Below are 22,380 nucleotides of genomic sequence, written 5' to 3'. Positions count from 1 at the left end.
CAAGACAGATCTGATATACAAAGAAGAGGAAAACTAGAATAGGAAAAGTCAACTCCTCCTTTGGGAGACTGAAAGACAACATGTGGCATCAACGACACATCACACCCTGATTCAGCTGAGGTCTGCAAGAAGCCATGGTGCCCAACTTACCAACAGCTCCAGACTTGCCTTAAGCACACTGCATGTCTCAAACACCACCACCAGCAAGAAGGCAACACCACAAAGGCCTGCATGTGTCTTCTAATTAGTTCATTTATTAATTGAAAAAGACCTATTTCTGTTACTTGCTAACAAAATTCATTTAAACAATTATTTAAAATTTGAAAATAACACAATGTAACTAAATAAACAGATGTCATCTCTTGTGTGTTTTAAAAGCTTTTTTTGTTTCTAAGTACAAAGTTGGCACCTACTGACTTTACCTGGCAGTAATTAAATACATCTAACATTAGATAAAGAAATTCAACCTACCTCATCAAAGGTGGTGTCATCCTTCTTCAAAGCTATAAAATAAGAAGGAAAAGGAAACAGTTATTGTGAAAAATTCCAAAGAGACTCTCTAAGTTACAGAAAACAGAAAAAAATAAAAAATAAAAAAACAAGGCAGTATGGTGTTTTCATTTCAGAAGGTAAACTGTACCCCAACCTGAATAACAATGTTATGATACGAAAATGAAAATTGCAAATGAAAGAGAAAGAATTGCAGAGCATGGATCTTTTTGAACATTTTTCATAAATATGCAAATAGAACTATCCTCCTAGATATAAGAAAGAAGCACGCATAACTTTTCCATATCTCTTCTTTAGTTGGAACATGTTTTAATGAAAGTATAAAAGAATCACAAAGTAATCTTAAAGAAATTTCCCCTTAAACTCCTGGATTTTGAGCATACATCATCAATTGTTAGGATGACATCTACTTCTCATAGAGCCCTGAATGACATTTTCATATTGAGTGAAGTGTAAGTATGTTGATGAAAGACTAAGCGTGTTAAAATAAGCACTGCAGAGTAAGAGACATAATTCAAATATTTCAACCTGATAAATTTTATAATGAAATATTTCAAAAGAAAAACATTCAGAATATTTTATAGGAACCAGCAAATACTTCAAATTTATCTTAAATAGAGTCATGTGTCACCTAACAACTGGGATACATTCTGAGAAATGCACCATTAGGCAATTACTGTGCAAACATCATGGAGTGTACTTATACAAGCCTAGATGCTACCACCTACCACACACCTAGGTTATATGGTATAGCCTATTACTCCTAGGCTACAAATGTATACAGCACGTTACCGCACTGAATACTATCGGCAACAGTGGCAAGTATTTGTGTATATAAACATAGAAAAATGTATAGTAAAAATACAGTATTATAAGCTTAGGGGACCACCATCATACATGCATGACTGTCCATAGCTTCAGAACTGGAATTTTTTCACCCAACATAGAAAGAGAAGAATTTCACCTACAGTTGGCAAACACCTACTTCCTTACATTTTACAATTACTTGGAATATTTCATATCAAGGAGAATGCATTAAATAGCTAATTTATCAGAAACTACTAGCTGGAGAAATGTTTCAAATTTATAGAATTGTGCATAGATGTTTGCTGGTTTATACCTGATAGTTTTAGTCTGGATAGAGGCAACTTGGGAAGTTACTTAGAAAGCTTTGTTCTGACAAAAGCAATGAAAAGCAAATTATTCTGGCAATTAAGCTCTGAGAAAAGTAATGTGCCCAAACTGAAGCTATCATATAAAAAGCTTAGAATACATATCTAACAATCATGAAAAGGTTATTTTTCTGTTTCATGTATTTGTGTTTTCAACAAGAATGTGATTGTGGTGAGTAAAGGGGGATGCAGGTAGGCTGAGAAAATAAAATGTTTCTAAAAGTTTTTTATTTTTCTCTTTTGCCTAAAAAACTGATCTTTCTTTATTGGACAATCATTTCTTCTGAAAGTGAATGGAAAATAAAAAGACAGTTCTTTGTTGTAAATAGCTTATTTTACATTCAATTACTTGCACATTTTAATTATGTATTTAACTTAACCTACATTAAATCTAAAATTACCCATATTAAATCTAAAATGATCTGTTTTGATAGAACAATATTAAGATCCTAGCTAATTCCTAATGACTACATTTTCACTAGAATTTAACTTCTAATCTACAAGGCTCTGTATAAATACCAGTCAACAATATTACTATACTGTCTAATTCCTCAACGCAAGGCGTGTCCCTTAATTAACATGCTTGACTAATGAGTCCTTACAAAACATTAGTAATATAATTCTAAATATAGACAAGTTGCTCAATCTGAAAAACTAAATGTTTTGGAGTAAGAAACTAATAGCCCAATGATTTCAAATACAAAGTCTAACATAAGCAAATTATCAGACAGCCTCATACCTAGCTCATTTAACAAAGATTAGTGGAACATACACAGTATATAACTGCCATGCAAAATGCAAAGCTACGGCAACAAATATATAATTCACAGCACAAACTTTTAAGTATACTGTCTTTGTCAGGCGTGGTGGCTCACACCTGTATTTCCAGCACTTTGGGAGGCTGAGGTGAGCAGATCACCTGAGGTCAGGAGTTTGAGACCAGCCTGACCAATATGGTGAAACCCCATCTTAAAAAAAAAAAAAAAAAAAAAGTATACTGTCTTTATTTTGGATTATAAAAGTTCTGGAAATTGAGCCATGTGTTTTCTTAAGCAAAGCATACAATAAGAACTACAGTTGATACTACCCCACCAGGTACAGTGCTTCACACCTGTAATCCCAGCACTTTGGGAGGCTGAGGCAGGTGAACTGCCTGAGCCCAGGAGTTCAAGACCAGCTGGGCAACATGGAGAAACCCCATCTCTGCAAAAAAAAAAACCCAAAAAAAAAAAAATATATATATATATATATATATTAGCCAGGCATGGTGGTGGTACATCTGTGGTCCCAGCTATTTGGGAGGCTGAGGTGGGAGAATGACTTAAACCTGGGAGGCAGAGGTTGCAGTGAGTCAAGGTCGCACCACTGCACTCCAACCTGGGCAACAGAGTGAGAGCTTGTTCCTCTGTGTCAATAAAATAAAATAAAATAATAATAATAATAATAATAATAATACTATCCCTTAGGGAACTACAAAGATAAAATGAAGAGCCTCAAGTTGAGAAATGAAGACAGCAGAAAACTAGAATGTCTTGAACATCCAGACTGGACTATTTCCTTCTTATCTTCTAAGTCCTAACCATTCTCCCAACATTCTGAATAAAGAGATGGGGTCAAAAAAAAAAAAAAAAAAAAAAAAAAAAAAAAAAAAAAAAAAAAAAAAGAGGTGAGGTCTGGAGGTATCAAGAGGAGAAAACAGAAGAAACTCCAAGTGTATCTGCTATGACGTAAGGAACAGGAAGCCAGATTCTCTCATCTGCACAATACTCTCAAGCTGAAGGTATCACAGAACACCATTACTTCACTGAAATCATTCACTGCTAAAGTGACACCTTACAGGGTTTCTTCTAAATATTGAGTCCTTGTCCTGAACAGCAGTCAACAGTGATGACAAAGACCAACTTAAGATGTCTTTGCTAGACATTCATCAGGTCACTGATGAGTTTATTCTGACCCAAACAAGAATACAACATTTCATTATTGATTATGTTCCCTGATTGCCATTAATCATTCATGTAAATCTAAATCCACAATTATCTTTAAGGATTTCATGGAGTAACAAGCATATTACATTATTCTACAATAGCCAAGGGGCATATATCAAAATATTTAAGATCAGCAATATTCTATTCAGTCCTCTGCTCCGACATTGCTTCCTCTAGAAAGCCTTTCATGATTTCACCTGGATGAAAGTGGTGCTCCGCCTGTGTCCTCCAACAGCAAATTTCACTAACCTTCATGATAGATTTGTTCACTTTATATTGTAAATGCCTGGTCACTGGCCTGTCTTCCCTTAAAATCCTTGAGGACAGGGACCAGCCACACTGATCAGTGACTCTGACTGTCAGAACAATATCGATAGCTGAGAGAAGGTACTCAATAATTATTTGTTGAATTAGTGAGCCCTACCTTAATGTTTATTGGCAAAAGAAGAGTATCTTTGGAGACACACTTAAGTTTTTATGTATGTAAATGATGCATTGGTTCTCTCTTAAAAGATCATAGATATAAATTCCATTTTGTAGTTTTCAAATTAAAATCTTTTGAAATTGCATTGGGGAGAATGTGGTACAATAGTTAAATTTGTGTCTGAACATTTAACCTTACTTTTCACTTTTCTGACATAATGAATTCATCAAATGACAACTGAACTCTAGAATTACACACTTATAGCACAAGATTACAAACCCCAAAGTTCAGTGTAATCACAGCCTCTTCTTTTTATTTAGTTCCCTCAAAAACCATATCCTTTAAAGAAATGGTATACATGGGGTTCATCTCAAATATCACAGAGTATAAACTTCCTTTCTCTAGGAGAAAGTCCAAATAAGTAAGAAGAAGTACATTGAAATGAATATGAAAAAAGGTCGGTTTGCCCTTAATCATACACCGGATATTACATAAAGCCTTTCTCCTTCTAGGCTAACATTCAGAAACAAAAAAGAAACAAGAAAGAAAAGAGGAAATGAACTTAATATACTTAAACTATTCAGTAATTAAGTTCCCATTTGTCTTCGTTAGCCTAAATTTAAAAAAAAAAAAAAAGGGTGAGACAACAGCAGTAATTCCTAAGTAAGTGACCACACTGGCACTATTTAGTAGAAAACCATAAATACTACTGAAATTGATGGGGACTTCAAAATTCAATTACACCCATCTTATAAAAGAACCATAGCTATATCATAGTCGTTCTCTGGCAGATGCTGTAAATTAGAGTGCTATGGCTTGAAAGCCAATGTGTTTTATAATGTAGTAATCTCAGATCAGTTGTATTTGGGGTGGGCAGTGATAAAGTCAGCATGACCGCAGATGTGTAAATAAATTAAACATTAGCTTGCTACTTTTATGTATTCAGAATTATTATTAATAATAAACATTGATTGAATATCAGATACTTTCAAACATTTTCTCATTTTCTATAGATGAATGATTAATAATTTCTTATGGCTAAACAATAATATTGTACATTTTACCATGCAACAAGCTACACTTTTGGATCATACCAAAGCAGCAAAATAAAGTCAGTATGTCTATTTCAAAAGCCATCTTAGATTGGTTAAAGAGAATGAATACATTGCAGTGTGGATTATTCAACAAGAATAAACCATTCACTCTTTGATTTCCTCATGAAGTACCCATGAAGAAAGGAGGATAACGGGGTATAAACAAAAGTTGGAAGGAGTAAAAACAACCTACCACATTGTCCTTCACCTTGTGATAGATACTGCACTAGATTTTTCACGTATTTTATCCGATTTAATCTTCACATATATTCACCTTATATGAATATTTACAGATGAAGACTCTGGACTTTAGGGAAACTCCACTGGCTGCCAAAGGCACAGTGCAGGAAAGGAAAACTGAGTTCAAATCCAGGCCTGCCTAACTCCAACCCACATGCTGTTGTAAGGCTGGCTATACTACAAAGTCAAGGGCTACTTCCCTCTTCTCTTGCTTTCTATCTATAAGATCAGTTGCGTCAGTATGATGGAATCCCTAATAATAACAACAACAATGACATATCTTGAACGTTTACTGAGTCTTTATATAATGTGCCACACAGGACATGATGTGCATTATTTCACTAAAAGCCAGCAACAAAACCGAATTGCACATGAAAAACTGAAGCTCAGAGAAGTTGAGGGACCTCAGCTAGGCATGGCAACACTGTAAATACCCAGCCTGTGTGACACACAGCCCACATTCTTAACTTATGCACTATATAATCCCATAGTAAACCCTCAATTCAACAACCTCTAGCACCTTAAAAATCCTTAGATAATCAGAACGAGTTCACTGGTTTTAATTTTGCAAATACAATATAAAACACTAAGAAAATAAGAAGATACAGATTTTGTTTCTGTAATGCTATTTCTAATGAATGCCCTTGGCTTGGTATACACCTATAATCACTGCAGTATCTTCTTTTACAATATTTCACAATAAGATCTACGATTCAGAATCATACCCTCCATCAATACAAAAATAATCAGTTGTGTTCACTGCACTGTATTCTGTGTTCTAAAGCGAGGATATAAAATCCACTAGATCTTAGAAGACATTTTAACAAGAGTTAGATTCAAAAGGAGTTTCACATCACTAAATCTCAGTAAGCTAGAAAATCCAATTAACTATAATACCCTCATTTGCCAGCACTGTACTTAATCCAGATTTTACTGATTGTCAATCAAAACCTTGAAATTATTTAAACATAAGGAACTTTTATATTAATGTTCTTGGTTTCTTACTGAGACTCAATTGCAATGAATTATTTAACAAAAAACTGGAGGGGCTCCAACAGAATCATTAGCATTGGTAAACATATAGTTAATGTGTTTTAGAACAGGGCTTAATGGACTCCAGAACCCGCCTCTGCGAAGGTTTGGGTCAGGACTGAAACATCCTCATTAATAATGCACACGACTCAACATTTCCCTCTCACATTCTTCTTGGCTTCAAACTTCATTTGAATGCAGGGACTCTCCATATGTATCCCTAACTCCAAAGAGCAAAATTGTTAATATCCAATACATGCAATAAATAAAACTAAAGATTGGTTTCACGCCACAACTTTACAGTCATCTTGGGAAAGATTTTGCATAACACCACAAAATTTTAAGTCGAAAGACAAAACACAAACACACACACACACACACACACACACACACACACGGCTAAATTTCGATCTATTGTACTCTCATACTCGAAGAAAGTTTACATATCTTACAATGAATGGAAGAGTATCTGTAACACTCTTGTGCATTCCAGGGTTTTATTTTAAGGAATTAAGCACCTTTATGCTTAATTTCCATTAACACTTTCGTTAACATTGATGACATTTTAAACAAGTGAAACAAAGACTAGGCGGCATCCTAGGGGCTCGCAAGGATTATTTTTTGTGTCTAAGGCATTCTCTTGCTCAGGATAGTTACCTGTATCAGTGAAAGTTATGACAGCAGGGAAGGCAACTACCTCTTCACGTTAAAAGAGGTTTTATATAAGCAATACTCAAAATCTAACAAATGCATTCCACGTGACACTGTTGTCACCCTGTTACAACCTGTGACAAGAATTTATTCTTCACTGTCCTAAATATTGTTGCTCAGTTGGTTGGTTGGTTTAAAGACAATAGCCCCTGAGCTCTAGTAAATGGAACAAGTTTGGGAGACATTCCTAAATGTCCAGACAACTTCACAGCGCGCATTTCTCTCCAGTAGCAGGAAGATTCAGAGCCCTCAAGACTGAACACCCAAATCTCGCTTTCCAGGACCCGAAGTACCGAACAATAGGTCCCAAGGTAACTGTCCCACTTCCCTTTAGGTTGGATATGTTAAACAATACCAGGGCACAGTCTAACGTTTCACCAATTTCCAAAGCTAAATTACTGGCCAAACAAACACCCAATATCTAAGCCTGTGCGCAAAAAAATAACAAGTGACCCAAGCAGCCGCGCAGCCCCTAGCGCGGTGGGGGCCGACGGATCGTCTCGCCCGTCCCCCACGCGCGCGAAAGGGCGAGCACTAGTGGCGGAGGAGGGGGGAACCCATATGGTAGGCTTGAGACAGTCTACCAATGAACCCCCAGAACCTGAGGGAGAGGGGTCTCTTCTCTTTGCGTCCTCGCCCTCCCCGGCATCCCCAGCACTGTGCCCTCGACCCCTGCCCGCAGAGCACCCCACGCCAGACCCGGTGGCAGCTGCATGGCTGGTGCCAGGAGCGCGACGGGGGCGCGGGCCGAGGGGAGCGGGTGCTGGGGGCGCTGGGGGCAGCGCGCTACTCACCAATGCGGCTGAAACTCTCTGACAAAGTTCTCCGCAACTTCTTCATCTTGCCGATCTTCTCGGTCGGCTGCGGCTCAATGAGGTCGCACATCTGGGTGACGCGGGGCAACTTCCCCAAACTGGTCCAGAGCAGAGCTCAGACAACGGCGGGGGCGCGCGCCGCGGGGAAAGCCGCGCCTCCTCCTCCTCCACCTCCTCCGCCGGCCGGGAGGCGACGCTCAGGGCCGAGGAGGCGAGCTGCAGGCGGGCGCACGGCGGCAGGCTGCAGGCGGCAGGCTCCGCTCGGGCCTGGGCCGCGGCTGGGCGGGCGGGGGCGGGTTACGTGGTGCCGGGGGCGGCCGCGCTCGCCGCCGCCGTGGTGGCCCCGCGCCGCGCCGCCGCCGCCCGGCTCATTTTCCCTCCTTTGTAACGGAGAGAATCGCGGCCGGCAGGGGGAGTGGTGCGGCCGGAGGAGGAGGCGGGGGCGGACGGGGGACAAGGTGCGGGAGTCGCCCGGCGCCGCCTGCGCGGGGCCAGGACTGGTGGGCCGGCCGGAGAAGTTCTCAGCCTCGAGTTGCAGGCGCTGGGCAGAAAAAGCCGGGGCACCGAATCGCCACGCCGACGCTCCCGCCGCCCCGCCGCTGCCCCCGCCACGCCCCTCCCTCGCCGAAGGCCCCGGAGCGCGGGATCCTAGCGAGACCTCGGCTCTCCGCGCGCCTCCCGCGTCCTCCGCGGCCCTCCGGGTCTGGCTCGCGCCCCTGCGGCGCCCCCTCCCGGCCGCCCCCGCGTTCCTCCCCGCCCCGCCCGCGCGCGGGAGGACTGCGAAAGGGCCGGGGTAGGAGTGGGCCGCGTCTGTGGACAGCGTCTTGGGCTGCGGGGAGGCTACCGAGAGGAAACGGGCCGAGTCCAGTCGTTTGAGCGGTTTTGTCCTTCCCAGGGGCGCGTGTGAAAAAGCGCGGAGTTGGGTGGAGGGCAGCTGCCTGGACTGCCTCCTGGACTGCGTGCGGTAAGGCCTTAGGGACGCATTCAGATGTAGGGTGCCTTTTTTTTTTTTTTTTTTTTTTTTTTTTTTTTTTTTTTTTTTTACCACAGAGCTGTCAAGATGAAACATCCAAGGGGAATGGTGGCCCCGGATTTGTTTGCGGTGGATTTTTTGTTTGTTTTGAGGTCAAGTGCAGAGGCAGCGGAAGCTTCAACTGGAACCCTCCAGAAGGCAGGGATCACGCTGTTTCCCTCATCCTCGTCTCTGATCTTGGTGACACATGTAGGTGATTTCTGATGAGAATACCCAGTTCTGCAGTAAATAGCAAACACAGATCTTGGTCTTTCTTTCATTCTTAGAATATATTTCTGAATTGAGAGACTTAGAGGCTAAACAGATTCCGACCTCCTTTTCCGCCACCTCAAAAACAGAACTTTAAAAAGGGGTGGGGAAGGTGTTTATAAAATTCCAGGACAAACAGTTCCAGCAGCAAACACACTTCGTCTTCATTCTGAAAAAACCTCGTGCAGCGTGAGATCCAAACGTCAGTCTCCCAGGGGAGCGAGAAGGAAGGTGGGGGAGGGCTTGATTGTGTTGATTTGGGGCCAGCAAACTCCTTATGAATAGAAATGTTAGTAATCTTGGGTCATCTGGCTTTATAAGTAATAAGAGTTTGTGAGAGTATGACAATGCTATTTGGTTTGAAGGAAGTTTGAGGGAGTTTACGTTTTGTTAAGAGATTTTTATCTTAAAAACTAGCCCCCTGCCTTCCTTAAATTGTGAAGTAAAACAGTGATTTGTTCTGTCCTACACTGAATACATTGTAGGATCTTGATAGATTGCGGATGATAAAAGACAGGAAGTCAAGCTAAGTGGGGAGCAGAGGGGGGCAAGGAATTCGCCTGGAAAGTCCATATGAGTTGAAACGCAAAGCTGTTGGGTCCTGGCTGCCATATCTAGATAATTACAGACAGCACCAAGGGTGGCCTCATACCGGAAAAAAGTCTGACTTTTACCACTTCCTCAGGTTAGTTAGGGAGAAAGTTTTGAGCAGCTATGAATGAAAAGCTGAATGCGACCAATCAAAACACTGATGGGCTGTAGGAGTCAACAAACGAAGAAATACTAATTTAACAAACTTTCACTATTATACACCTGTGACTGTTATTCACTGTGACAATGGCTGTTGCAAATACGTTAAATATATATTTGTTTTACCTTCCCAATCTTTTTCTTTCGTTCCTTCCCTCCCTCCCTCCCTCCATTCTTTCTTTTTCTTTCTTTCTTTCCTTCTTTTTCCTTCTTTCCTTCTTTCCTTCTTTCTTTCTCTTTCCTTCCTTCCTTTCTTTCTTTCTTTCTCTCTTTCTCTCTTTCTCTCTCTCTTTTCTTTCTTTTTTCTTTTCTTGACAAAGTCTGGCTCTGTTGCCCAGGCTGGAGTACTGGAATACAGTGGCACAATCTCAGCTCTCTGCAACCTTCGCCTCCTGGCTCAAGCCATCCTCCCACCTCAGCCTCCTAAATAGCTGGGACTACAGGTGTGTGCCACCACGCCCAGCTAAATTTTGTATTTTTTGTAGAAACGGGGTTTCATCATGTTGCCCAGGCTAGTCTCCAACTCCTAAGCTCAAGCAACCACCCACCTCGGCCTCCCAAAGTACTGGGATTACAGGTGTGCACCGCCATGCCAGTTCCCTTCACAGTATTTCTGACTTTAAAAAAGTAGTTCAGCTTCTTCTTAAATTATGGTAAAAGCATGCAAATGTATACACTCTTTTTTTTTTTCTTTTTTGAGACGGGGTCTCACTCTGTTGCCCAGGCTGGAGTGCAGTGGCACAATCATGGCTCACTGCAACCTCTGCCTCCTAGATTCAAGCGATTCTCTTGTCTCAGACTCCTAAGTAGCTGAGACTACAGGCACGTGCCACCACACTTAGCTAATTTTTTATTTTTAGTAGCATGGATTATGTTTAAATTAGTATTTTTATTATTATAAAAGTAATGCATTCTTGGATAAAACATTCAATTTATACCTTAAAGGTATAAATTGCAAAAGGAAACATTCTCTCTATTCTGGATATACAATCATATACAATCAACAGTTTTCTGTTCTTTTTTCCAGAAATATTCTAGGCATATAGAAACACATAGATGTGTGTACATGTTTTCCACAAATGGTTTAATATTAAACATGCTTTTCCCCCACTTAGCCTGTACATATTTATACATCAGTACATACTGATTTCATTTAAAAAAAATGAGCCAGGCACTGTGGCTCATGCCTGTAATCCCAGCACTTTGGGAGGCCGAGGCAGGCAGATCATGTGAGGTCAGGAGTTTGAGACCAGCCTGGCCAACATGGTGAAACCCCATCTCTTTTCTTTTTCCCCACCCCACTTTAAAACTTTAGCTCTCCCAACTCCGGAACAACTTTTATCTAGTTACAGCAGTATACCTAGCAGGAGAAACAGCTGTTAAGCATGGACCAAATAAAGCTTTGCAATTATGAGTCATCAACTTTCCATTATATGCTCATCTTGCTCCCTTTTCTGATTATATTTTAAAAGGGCAAATTTTGCAAGAAAATGTGATGTAAAAAAGGGCATTTTTTTACTTCATGCTTTTAAGATATGTATACTTAAAGATTCAACTCTTTTTACTATTATTTGTTTCACATTTGCCTTGATCTTGAGAGTATAAGTTCAGGGATCCTAAGATAGGAAATACCCAGTGCCTGTTGCATAGAGAATGTAAATTAATGTTTGTCAAATAATCGTGGAATGGATTGCTATCTCTGAGAAGTGATGTGCTGTCCTTGGAAACAAAGATGACTATCCAGCATCTGTGTAGCATATGTTTTTTCAGTTGGATAATGGATCTGTGCCAGTTCTCCATCTCGACTTCTGGTTTACAAGGTTATAATTTTGGATGGCCTGAATTAAAGGTGCAGCGTTCAAGTACAAGGAGATAAGTTTATCTAGAGGCTGAATCCAACATGGGTTAACCAGATTCACCAGTTAAAGGGTACAAGTGTATTAGGAGTTCAGTAGTAACAACAGTGGCTGGGGACCCGGGACTCATGAGTTCTAGTCCCTACTCTCTATAACTAAGTGCTTTGTAGCCTTAGACAAGTAAGTGATTTACCTGTTTTCTTATCTATAAAATGAGGGGCTTGAACAAGATGACCTCTAGGGCCATTTATATCTGCAAAATTCTAATTCTAAATTTAATGGTGAACCAGGAGCAATGGTCCAGACTTATAGTCCCAGTTACTCAGGTGGCTAAGGTGGGAGGATCTCTTGACCTCAGGAGTTCAAGATCAGCCTGGGCAACACAGCAACACCCCATCTCTAACAGATAAATAAAATGTAATGAAGCAATTTTCCCTCTCTCATCTTATATACTATAGATATATTAATGAGTAATTCATACACAAATAAGATAGACAAAGATTCATGGACAAAAATTATATGAAATTTAAGATATATCATTTCTAGTCATATTATATATAATGCTTTTATTATAAAATAAAATATTAATCTTTTCCATATAAGAAAAATATCAGGCTAATATGCTGGCAGTAGATTATAAGATAAAGAATCCTAATTCAAGTAAGATAAAATATAAAGGATTTTATTAGAATCCAAAGAACCAGCAAAAGCAGACTTAATGATCTGAAAGTTTTAAAAATATTATCAGAGAAAAGAAATTCATGAAACAAGGATACCAAGGACATGGAGAATGGAGTTGGAAAATGAATTTTTAAAAAGATATGTTTATAATGTAGTTTTAGAAGTTAGCCACAGCATAGATAGTTTAAGACATACTGCCAAAGTATAATATTAAAGTGGTAGAAATTTACATCATTAAATATCCTCTTGGAACTCTAAATAGTCAACCTATTTAACTATTTTTAGGATCAAATTTATTCTTTTTGAACACATCAGGAACTGAAGTAACACAAGGTTAAGTAACTTATACGAAGTTCTCAGTGAGTCATCAGTAAAATTAGTACATTAACTCCAAAATTCTTGTCACCAACTCTTAACGTTCCGACTATTAGACAGTATCTAATCTTAAGGGTTCTTGTTTTTCTTAGACAAAGAGCAAATTGAAATCAGAAAGGGGAGTAAAATGGAAGGTTGAAGAAACCAGTGTATTCACAACTCAGGTTAATGAAGACTTCCCTCATCTCTCCTCCTCGTTTCATCAGCTATCCATTGCCTACTTTTTCCTAATTCAGATCCTTTTCACATTTACAGAAATCACTGCCTGCTGACAAAAAAGCCTACATTTGCTTATTTTATTGGTAATTGTACATTTTTTCATCCCGCATGTCAAGAGACCCAGGGACCTAAGTAAATTGATTTACTTGCCAATGATTGTAAGAAGGACAAAGAAGTTGTAAAAACATCAAATGATGTTCACCATAAATTAGCTTAGGATAGTTTTGAAGAAGATAAACTACCAGGGTCAAAGCATGCATTAAAAACTGGTAAGTTCCCCTCTCCCATTAAACCATGCTTAAATATTTTAATGCATATCACTCATGTTTTTTATTGTTAACATAATTTGTACTATAGATGTTTATACAAGAAAACATCCACCACATTTCTAAGATGCAGTTCATGTAATAATGCTTTTTGGTATTAATTGTATTTGTGGTACAGATGTGCCATTAACTATGGGTCCTCATTTATGAATGGCATTGATTTTAATATATCATGTTGCATCCATCAAAACTAAACTTCGGAGACCAGCCCTGTAATTGAACTCTGGAGATGGAAGTGAAAGTGGACAGAAACTAATACCTTAGTGAACTAAAACTTTATGCCTTTTGTGCAGTCCAGACAAGTCCTGTTAAGGGCAATTAAGTTCAAAAATGCAGCTTTTCTGTCAAAAACATCCTACTCTTTCCTCCCAGGACCTTTGACAGGTCATCTGCATTCACATATCTATTCTAATCAAGCAAGCACTTACAAGCCAAAAAAAAAGTATCTATAAAAGTCATATTGATAATACTATTGTACTTATGACATTCTCTAGCTAAAATAACTCAATATTTGTAATTGTAAAATGTTACTATCATAATTTAAGGTTGTATAATAGACTATGAATTAATGATCCTGTTTTATCTTAACTCATACTACCGCAACAGACATTATCATTATCACTATGTTACACAAGAAAATGGGCCTAGAAATGCCAAAAGTATGTGCCCAAGATCATTACACAGGTTTCAGTTCTAGATTGACACACTCTTGGTTACCGAAAAGTTCCCTTTTACAAAGCATTTTTATCACGTGATGTATGTCACTTCTTTTTCTTTTGATATACTTTTATAATCATGATTGTCCTTTTTGTATAGAAAGGAACTATTCTGAATCAAAGAGAATTCAAGAAAATGGCCATATTCAGACAGATTAATAAATGCATCAAAATTTTTAAATTATGACACTGCACTTTTCTTTTCTCTATCTTATAGGAAAGAAATTAAAAGTGCAGTATTGAAAGACATACAACTGACTAAATTCCTCTCTAACTGGTGTTTGTAAATAATCTAAACATTTTTAAACTATCACTTGTGGAATTATTGCTACATACTAGGCAATTGAAGACATTGCCTCCACTTGCACCATCACCCTATGAATTGTCTTTTATTATCCTGTTTTACAGATGAAAAAATTAAGGTCCATGGAAATCAAATTAATTTCCTTTTTTTTGTTGTTTTTTTTTTTTTGAGAGAGAGTGTCTCACTTTTTCACTTATGCTGGAGTGCAGCCTCCCAACTAGCTGGGATTACAGGCATCAGACACCACACCTGGCTAATTTTTTGTATTTTTTAGTAGAGACAGGGTTTCACCATGTTAGTTAGGCTGGTCTAAAACTCTTAATCTCAACTTAAAGAACAGCCTGACCAATATGATGAAACCCTGTCTCTACTAAAAATACAAAAAAAAACTAGCCAGGTGTGGTGGCAGGCGCCTGTAATCCCAGCTACTCAGGAGGCTGAGACAGAAGAATCCTTTGAACCCGAGAGGTGGAGACTGCAGCAAGCTGAGATCGTGCCATTGCACTCCAGCCTGTACAACAAGAGCAAAATTCCGTCTCAATAAAAAAAGGTAAAACTCCTAATCTCAAGCAATCCACCCACTTCAGCCTCCCAAAGTGCTGGGATTACAAGCATGAGGCACCATGCCCAGCCTGAAATTAAATTAATTTCTTAAAACTACACAGCTGGGCGTGGTGGCTCACGCTTGTAATCAAAGCACTTTGGAGGCCAAGGCAGGCGGATCAACTGAGGTCAGGAGTTCAAGACCAGCCTGACCAACATGGTGAAATCCCATCTTAAAAAAGAAACAAACAAAAAAACTACACAGCTGATCAGGCATGGTGGCTCACACCTATAATCCCAGTACTTTGGGAGGCCTAGGCAGGAGGATTACTTGAGCCCAGCAGTTCAAGACCAGCCCTGGGCAACATAGCAAGACCCCATCTTTACACAAAATTTTAAAAATTATCCGGCTGTGGTGGCATGCACCTGTAGTCCCAGCTACTCATGAGCCTGACGTGGGAAGATGGCTGTAGCCGAGGAGGTTGAGGCTACAATGAGCTGTGATCACACCACTGTACTCCAGTCTGGGCAACAGAAACCCTCTCTCAAAAAAATAAAAAATGATTTTCCGATCAATGTGGTGACATCAAAAAAGAAAAAAAAGAAATGAAATTAAAAAATAAAAAATGAGAAACACTACTTAGCTGAGTAAGTGTAAAAGTTACATCAGAATTAGAAAGTCACAATTGTGCAACCCCAATATAATAATTGATTGAGGCAAATAAATCACTGGATGTAGTTTCATTGGGTAAAGAATATTGGCCAGGCACAGTGGCTCACATCTGTAATCCCAGCACTTTGGAGGCCAAGGCAGGTGAGATCACTTGAGGTCAGGAGTTTGAGACCAGCCTGGCCAACATGGTGAAGCCCTGTCTCTACTAAAAATACAGCAATTAGCTGTATGTGGTGGTATACACCTGTGTTCCCAACTACTTGGGAGGCTGAGGCAGAAGAATTGCTTAAACCTGGGAGGCAGAGGTTGCAGTGAAAAGAGATTGTGCCACTGTACTCCAGCCTGGGCAACAGAGTGAGACTCTGTCTGAAAAGAAAAAAAAAAATATCCATATGGTAATTTTCGTAGTCTATCTGAGCTGCTTTAGCAAAAATACCCTATGTGGTTTATGAACAACAAACCTTTATTTCTCACAGTACTAGAGGCTGGGAAGTCCAAAACCAAGGTGCAAGTAGATCCAGTGCCTGGTAATGACCCCTTCCTCATAGACAGTGCCTTCTTGCTTTGTTCTCACGTGGTAGAAGGGGCCAGCAAGCTTCCTGGGGCCTCTTTCATAATGGCAGTAATCCCATTCATTAAGGCCCCATTCTCATAATCTAATCACCTGCAAAAGTCCCCACCTCTTAATACTATCACACTGGAGGTTAGATTTCAGCATATGAATTTATGGGGAATGCAAACATTTAGACCATAGCAGTAATAATCCTCTACAATGTAACCCTCTACAGATTACATTCACAATGGTTTGCTTGGCTGTTATGCCCTTGCCCAAGTGATCAAACATAGACTCACCAATAGGGGACATCCTGATGTCATGTGCTTCCTAATGTAAGGCAACAAGAAGTACTGACACCATCTATGTTGTATTCTTGCCAAAAACGCTTAACAATCACACAGGCCCAGAATGTGGGAACTTCTAGAAGATTACTGATAAGGGCTTTTGAAAGGGTATCAATATTAATGTTTGTTCATGAAAAGCAAAGCAAAACAAGGGAAGGGGGTTGTTCTATATTAAAGAGACATAGCAACCACAAGTAATGCACAAATGCTGACTGACTCCTGGATTAAAAAATAACATAAAATCACACACTATTTTGTAACACATAGTTGTAAAATACATTTGAGAAGTTGAGAAATTATTGGCAGTGTGTTAGATGTTGAATTAAAGTTAATTTTCTTAGGTGTGACAGGTATTTATGGATAAAATGTCATGATATATAGAAATTAATTTTAAATGTTTTAACAAAAGTTATGTTCAAATGATTCAATAGCAATATACACACACATATAGATCTATCTCCATATGTATATATGCATGTATACACACACGGGAGAGGGTAGTGACAAAAATGATAAAAATTGGTGAATGTAGGTGAGGAATATACAGTTTCCATTGCATTGTTTTTTAACTCTCTGTAGGTTTTCTAATTGTCAAAATAAAATGTAACAAACCAACCCAGCTGGTGAGTGGCAGGTCAGCATGTCAATCAAGTTCTAAAGCTGTCTATAAGTAAGCAGCCATGTCGTGAGTAAAAATTAAAAATTAAAAACAATTTTAAGAAGTTCTAAAGTTGGTATTTGATTCACATTATACCACCACCTCCACATCTGAGAAAATTAACAAAAGTACTAGTGTCAGTAACAGATTAATATAATACAGCTTAGTCATAATTAATATTTAAACCAACATTCCTCACCTATGAAGATAGTCATACCAAAGTTATTAGGCTGCACCTTTAATGGATTGCTCTAGGACATTCTAGGCAGGGACTGAAAGGGCAGGAAGAGGAAGAGCCATGTGTAGACTGCAAAAGACTCCAAGATGATGATTGTACTGCCCCCATCAAGTGAGAATCAGTGATTCACTCCCTGGAATAGCAACATAATGGTAGTTACTTGATGGAAGTCAAATATGGAGGATAACATCGAGGCACCCACAGAGAATGAAGGGCAATAGAGTTGGAAAGATAAACATCCTAGGCGTGTTTCAAACAGTAAAAACAAAGCAGGGCTAGAAGCAGAAGATATCAATTCTTAGTTCTAGAATCCTCTCTCATAATCTGTGTAGTATTACCAATTCTCTGCTTCCTTCACTGTAAATTAGAGATGGACAATTATCCTGGCCCTACCACCTACAAATGTAAGGGGTTGTTATCTCCTTTTCCCAATTTCGGGGCACCTAACCAAATATATTTGATTTATTTTAATTACAAACCAAGAAAAAAGGGGCAGATGGTGTAGTTAAACAGAAAGAACTGGGAGAATCCATTTTCAGTACTGTGTTGCCTTATTGTAAGAAAGTAATTTCACCTGTCTTCATTTGTTTATTCATGAAACACATATTGAATACCTACTAAGTCCCAGGTACTGTGCTAAGATCTGGTTATACTGCAGTGGATGAGATGGAGCATGGTCATAGTCCCTGCCTGCACAAAGCTCACAGATGAGTGAGGGAAAATGTTGTTAAAACTACCCTTTACAATAAAACATGACTTATTTTAAAACAGAGAAAAGACTGAGTGCCACAGCAAGGACATTTTGCCCTAATTGGAGGGTAAGACACATCCACTCTGAGCAATCACACCTAAACTGAGTTCTGAAGGATCTATAGTGGTGGTCATGTAGCAAACAGAAGTTCCTTACAGAGGGATCAGCATTTGTGGAGGCCAGATGGCAAAGGCAGAACATGGCTCATTCAAGAAACTGCATGGCAGCTAGAGTATACAACAGACATCAGATGAGGTTGGCAAATTCGGCAAGGGCCTAAAAGGAGATACTTTAATACTTATACAGTATAAGTTAGTATGCTTTAATTCCTACTAGAAATGGCAGACAACATTCATGGTAGTTTCTGTTCCTCCTAAAAACTCACCAAAACTATGATGAATGAGTTTTTTAAAAAGCATAAGTCCACAACCACACAGGTAATGGAAGAGGAAAAAGTGGCAACACAATTTGGAAACTGGAAAAATTATAGTTGTCAGTTCCAAGAAAGCTGATTCCTAAGCCAGCCATTGACAAGGCTGAGAAGCAACCTACTGAAAGTTTGTAACTGAATGTCAAGGACCCTAGCCATCTTTCCTCACTTCCTTCACATAGCTCTGGCCAACAGATTATCCTGCAGTGAAAACCACAGTTGACAGGCTGAACCATATAAATTAAGCTTTCTAAAAACTTTTCAGTACCTTTTTCCCAGATGTGGGCATGCAGCCAAGGATCTCCAGATCTCCATATAGTTGGTGGAATATTCTTTTTTTTTTTTTTTTTTTTTTTTGAGACGGAGTTTCGCTCTTGTTATCCAGGCCGGAATGCAGCGATCTCGGCTCACCGCAACGTCCGCCTCCCGGGTTCAGGCAATTCTCCTGCCTAAGCCTCCTGAGTAGCTGGGATTACAGGCACGTGCCACCATGCCCAGCTAATTTTTTGTATTTTTTTTTTTTTTTTTTAGTAGAGACAGGGTTTCACCATGTTGACCAGGATGGTCTCGATCTCTCGACCTCGTGATCCACCCGCCTCGGCCTCCCAAAGTGCTGGGATTACAGGCTTGAGCCACTGCGCCCGGGCGGAATATTCTAATAAGAAAAGTAGAGGCCAAAACAAACTAATAGGAAAACAGCTAGGAAGAAATAAAGACTATGAAGAAGAAGAAAAATATTATTAATATCTTCAAAACAAGATAGCAAAATATTATGACATATTATAAGCCAGTAAACAAGAACTGAGTACTACAAATTTTTTAAAAGTAGCAGTCAGAGGCCAAAAATAAATTCCTGGATATTAAAAATACATAGTTTAAAAGGAAACTTTAGGTTGGGCACAATGGGTTATTACTCAACCTTAAAAAGGAAGGAAATTCTGACACATGTTACAACATGGATACACCTTGACATTATGCTAAGTGAAAAAATAAGCCAATTACAAAATGACAAATATTGTGTGATTCCACTTACATGAGGTACTTAACAGTAGTCAAAATCATAGAGACAGTAGGATGGTGCTTGCTAGGGGTTTGAAGGAAGGAGAAAATGGGGAGTTATTGTTTAATGGGCATAGAGTTTCAGTTTTATAAAATAAGAGTTATTAAGATGGATGATGGTGATGATTGCCCAACATCATGAATTTTTAATACCACTGAATTGTATACTTAAACATAGTAAATTTTGTGTTATGTGTATGTTAATGAAATTGAAAAATTGAAGAAAAAGAAAAGAATAATCAATGTGAAAGGTAGAGCCTGAACAAATATAAAAAGGGAAGAGGATGAGGAACCTGCAAAGGAGGATGAGCAGGGGCAGGCAGAAAAGTAGTAGGAAAGTCTGTTCACTGTGAGACTCAGGGAGGAGAACATTCATCCTATCCAATGGTGCCAAAAGGGTAACTCAGATAGGGGTGGGTCACATAGAGGAATGTCTGTTAGGAACCTTGACCAGGGCCAAGGCTATGGAGCACTGGAGTAGGTGAAGTATGTCTAAGCAGAAGCACTCATTTTCATCTCTGCTTAATAGATAATAATAGCAAATTTTTCTGAAAAGTTCATTAAGAGCTAGATGCTGTATTAAGTATTTGACCTACTTTATCTCATTTAATCCTCAAAATAACATCATCTCTATGAAGTAGATATTATTAACATGCCAATTTTTCAGATGAAGAACCTGAGGTTACAAGAGGTTAAGCAGTTACTCAAAGGAACAGAGCTAGTCAGGAGACAGGCTGCAGTACAAACTCAAGGAGTCTCGCTTCCGAGTGTAAGCTCCTAAATGTTGCGCTGTACCCTCCAAATGATCTGCCACAAATGACTTATCCATTCAACAAGCCTATTCTGTTCCAGGTGCTGGTAATCTAACAGTATGCAAACCAAAGCCCCTGACCTCATAAAACTTTTCAGTGGAGGAGATGATAGTAAACAAATTCAAAAAATGCAGATTGGGTGTCAAGGCTCATGCCCATAATCACAGCACTTTGGGTGGCCAAGGCAGGAAGATGACTGGAGCTCAAGAGTTCAACAGCCATCTGGGCAATATAGCAAGACCCTGTCTCTACAAAAAATTGTAAATTAGCCAGTCATGGTGGCACATGCCTGTAGTCCCATTTGCCAGGATCAGCAACAGGAGGATCTCTTAAGCATGGGAGGTCGAGGCTGTAATGAGCTGTGATCTCACCACTACACTCCAGCCTGGGCAACAGAGTAAGACCCTGTCTTAAAGAAAAAAAAAAAAAAAAGAAAGAAAAAATATATATAATAGTATACATGCATATATACTTTCCATACTTAGTGCAATAAACATTAAAAGCTGGATGTGGAGACTCATGCCTGTAGTCCTAGCACTTTGGGAGGCCAAGGCAGGCAGATCACTTGAGGTCAGGAGTTTGAGATCAGCCTGGCCAACATGATGAAACCCCATATCTATTAAAAATACAAAAAGTTGCCAGGCATGGTGGTATGCACCTGTAGTACCAGCTACTTAGGAGGTTGAGGCAGGAGAATTGCATGAACTTGGGAGGCAGAGGTTGCAGTGAGCTGAGATCACCCCACCGTACTCCAGCCTGGGAGACAGAGCAAGCCTTTGTCTCAAAAATAAACAAATAAAATAAACATTAAGAAAGCAGGGTAAGTAGCTGGAGAGTGACTAGCAAAAGTGCCATTCTGATCATTTATAAAATAGCACTATTTCTGATCAGCCTTTATAAAATGACTTTTCAGCACAAACATGAATTAATTCATGGTTTGAGCCATGAGAAGATATATTTGAGGCTGAAGGAGAAGCACCACCACCAACCTGACGTACGAATGAACTGGAGTCAGCAAAAGAGAAGGCCTAGGATGGATACAGAATGAAAGGGAAATCGGCAAGCTACGAAATCAGTAGGGAAGGCAAGGGCTATTCCATGTGCAGCCTTACAGGTAAGACATCAGCTGTTGTTACAGGTGTGACAGGAAACCCATGGAAGATTTTAAGCAGGGCAGTGACAAACTGTGACTCACTGTATGTTAGCTTGCAATAGAGCCCAGACTTCAGGTTCTGTGAGGGTCGCCATTTCTTTTATTCTCTAAAGTTGTGCTGTCATGTGGCTACTGAGCATGTGAAATGTGACCAGTCTGAATTGAGGTTTGCTGGAGTGTCAAAAGCACACTAGATTTCCAAGTACTCAATACTGTACCCCATGAATCTAAAAATAAAAGGTGAAAAATAAATAAACCCAAAGACTTGGTACAAACAAAAGAATGTAATAAATTTCATGAACAATTGTTTATATTCATTACATAGTGAAATAATAGTTTAGATGTGGTGGGTTAAATAAAATATTAACATTCAACTTATTTTCACCTGTTTCTTTTTGAGACGGAGTTTCGCTCTTGTTACCCCAGACTGGAGTGCAATGGCGCGATCTCGGCTCACCGCAACCTCCGCCTCCTGGGTTCAGGCAATTCTCCTGCCTCAGCCTCCTGAGTAGCTGGGATTACAGGCACGCACCACCATGCCCAGCTAATTTTTTGTATTTTTAGTAGAGACGGGGTTTCACCATGTTGACCAGGATGATCTCGATCTCTTGACCTCGTTATCCACCCCCTTCAGCCTCCCAAAGTGCTGGAATTACAGGCTTGAGCCACCG

General features: G+C 39.5%; 1 protein-coding gene and 1 long non-coding RNA gene across 5 annotated transcripts in view; one reads left to right on the top strand and one right to left on the bottom strand.

Moving 5' to 3' along the window:
• Positions 1-22,380, bottom strand: part of CDK14 (cyclin dependent kinase 14) — a 689,971-nt gene that overhangs the window by 564,198 nt on the left and 103,393 nt on the right. For 2 of the 3 annotated variants that reach the window (XM_074379395.1, XM_074379396.1), the window contains exon 4: positions 472-503. Coding sequence is in view for 1 of the 3 variants with exons in the window: in XM_010345161.3 (XP_010343463.1) it covers positions 472-503; positions 7,963-8,053 (123 nt within the window). In the remaining 2 variants the exon portion in view is untranslated. Of the gene's footprint in view, positions 1-471; positions 504-7,962; positions 8,505-22,380 lie in introns of those variants that run through there. The other variant, XM_010345161.3, reaches the window with a different exon arrangement.
• The window catches only part of LOC141580084 (uncharacterized), a 27,990-nt gene continuing 14,093 nt past the window's right edge, over positions 8,484-22,380 (top strand). Inside the window, exons 1-2 of one of the 2 annotated variants that reach the window (XR_012512096.1) lie at positions 8,484-8,947; positions 21,470-21,670. This is a non-coding gene — a long non-coding RNA (uncharacterized LOC141580084). Of the gene's footprint in view, positions 21,671-22,380 lie in introns of both variants that reach the window. The other variant, XR_012512097.1, reaches the window with a different exon arrangement.

Source organism: Saimiri boliviensis, chromosome 10 (genome assembly GCF_048565385.1).
Source record: "Saimiri boliviensis isolate mSaiBol1 chromosome 10, mSaiBol1.pri, whole genome shotgun sequence".
In the NCBI taxonomy this organism is placed as follows: Eukaryota; Metazoa; Chordata; class Mammalia; order Primates; family Cebidae; genus Saimiri; species Saimiri boliviensis.
Note: the sequence above shows the minus strand (reverse complement) of the source record. Positions and strands in the feature narration are given on the sequence as shown.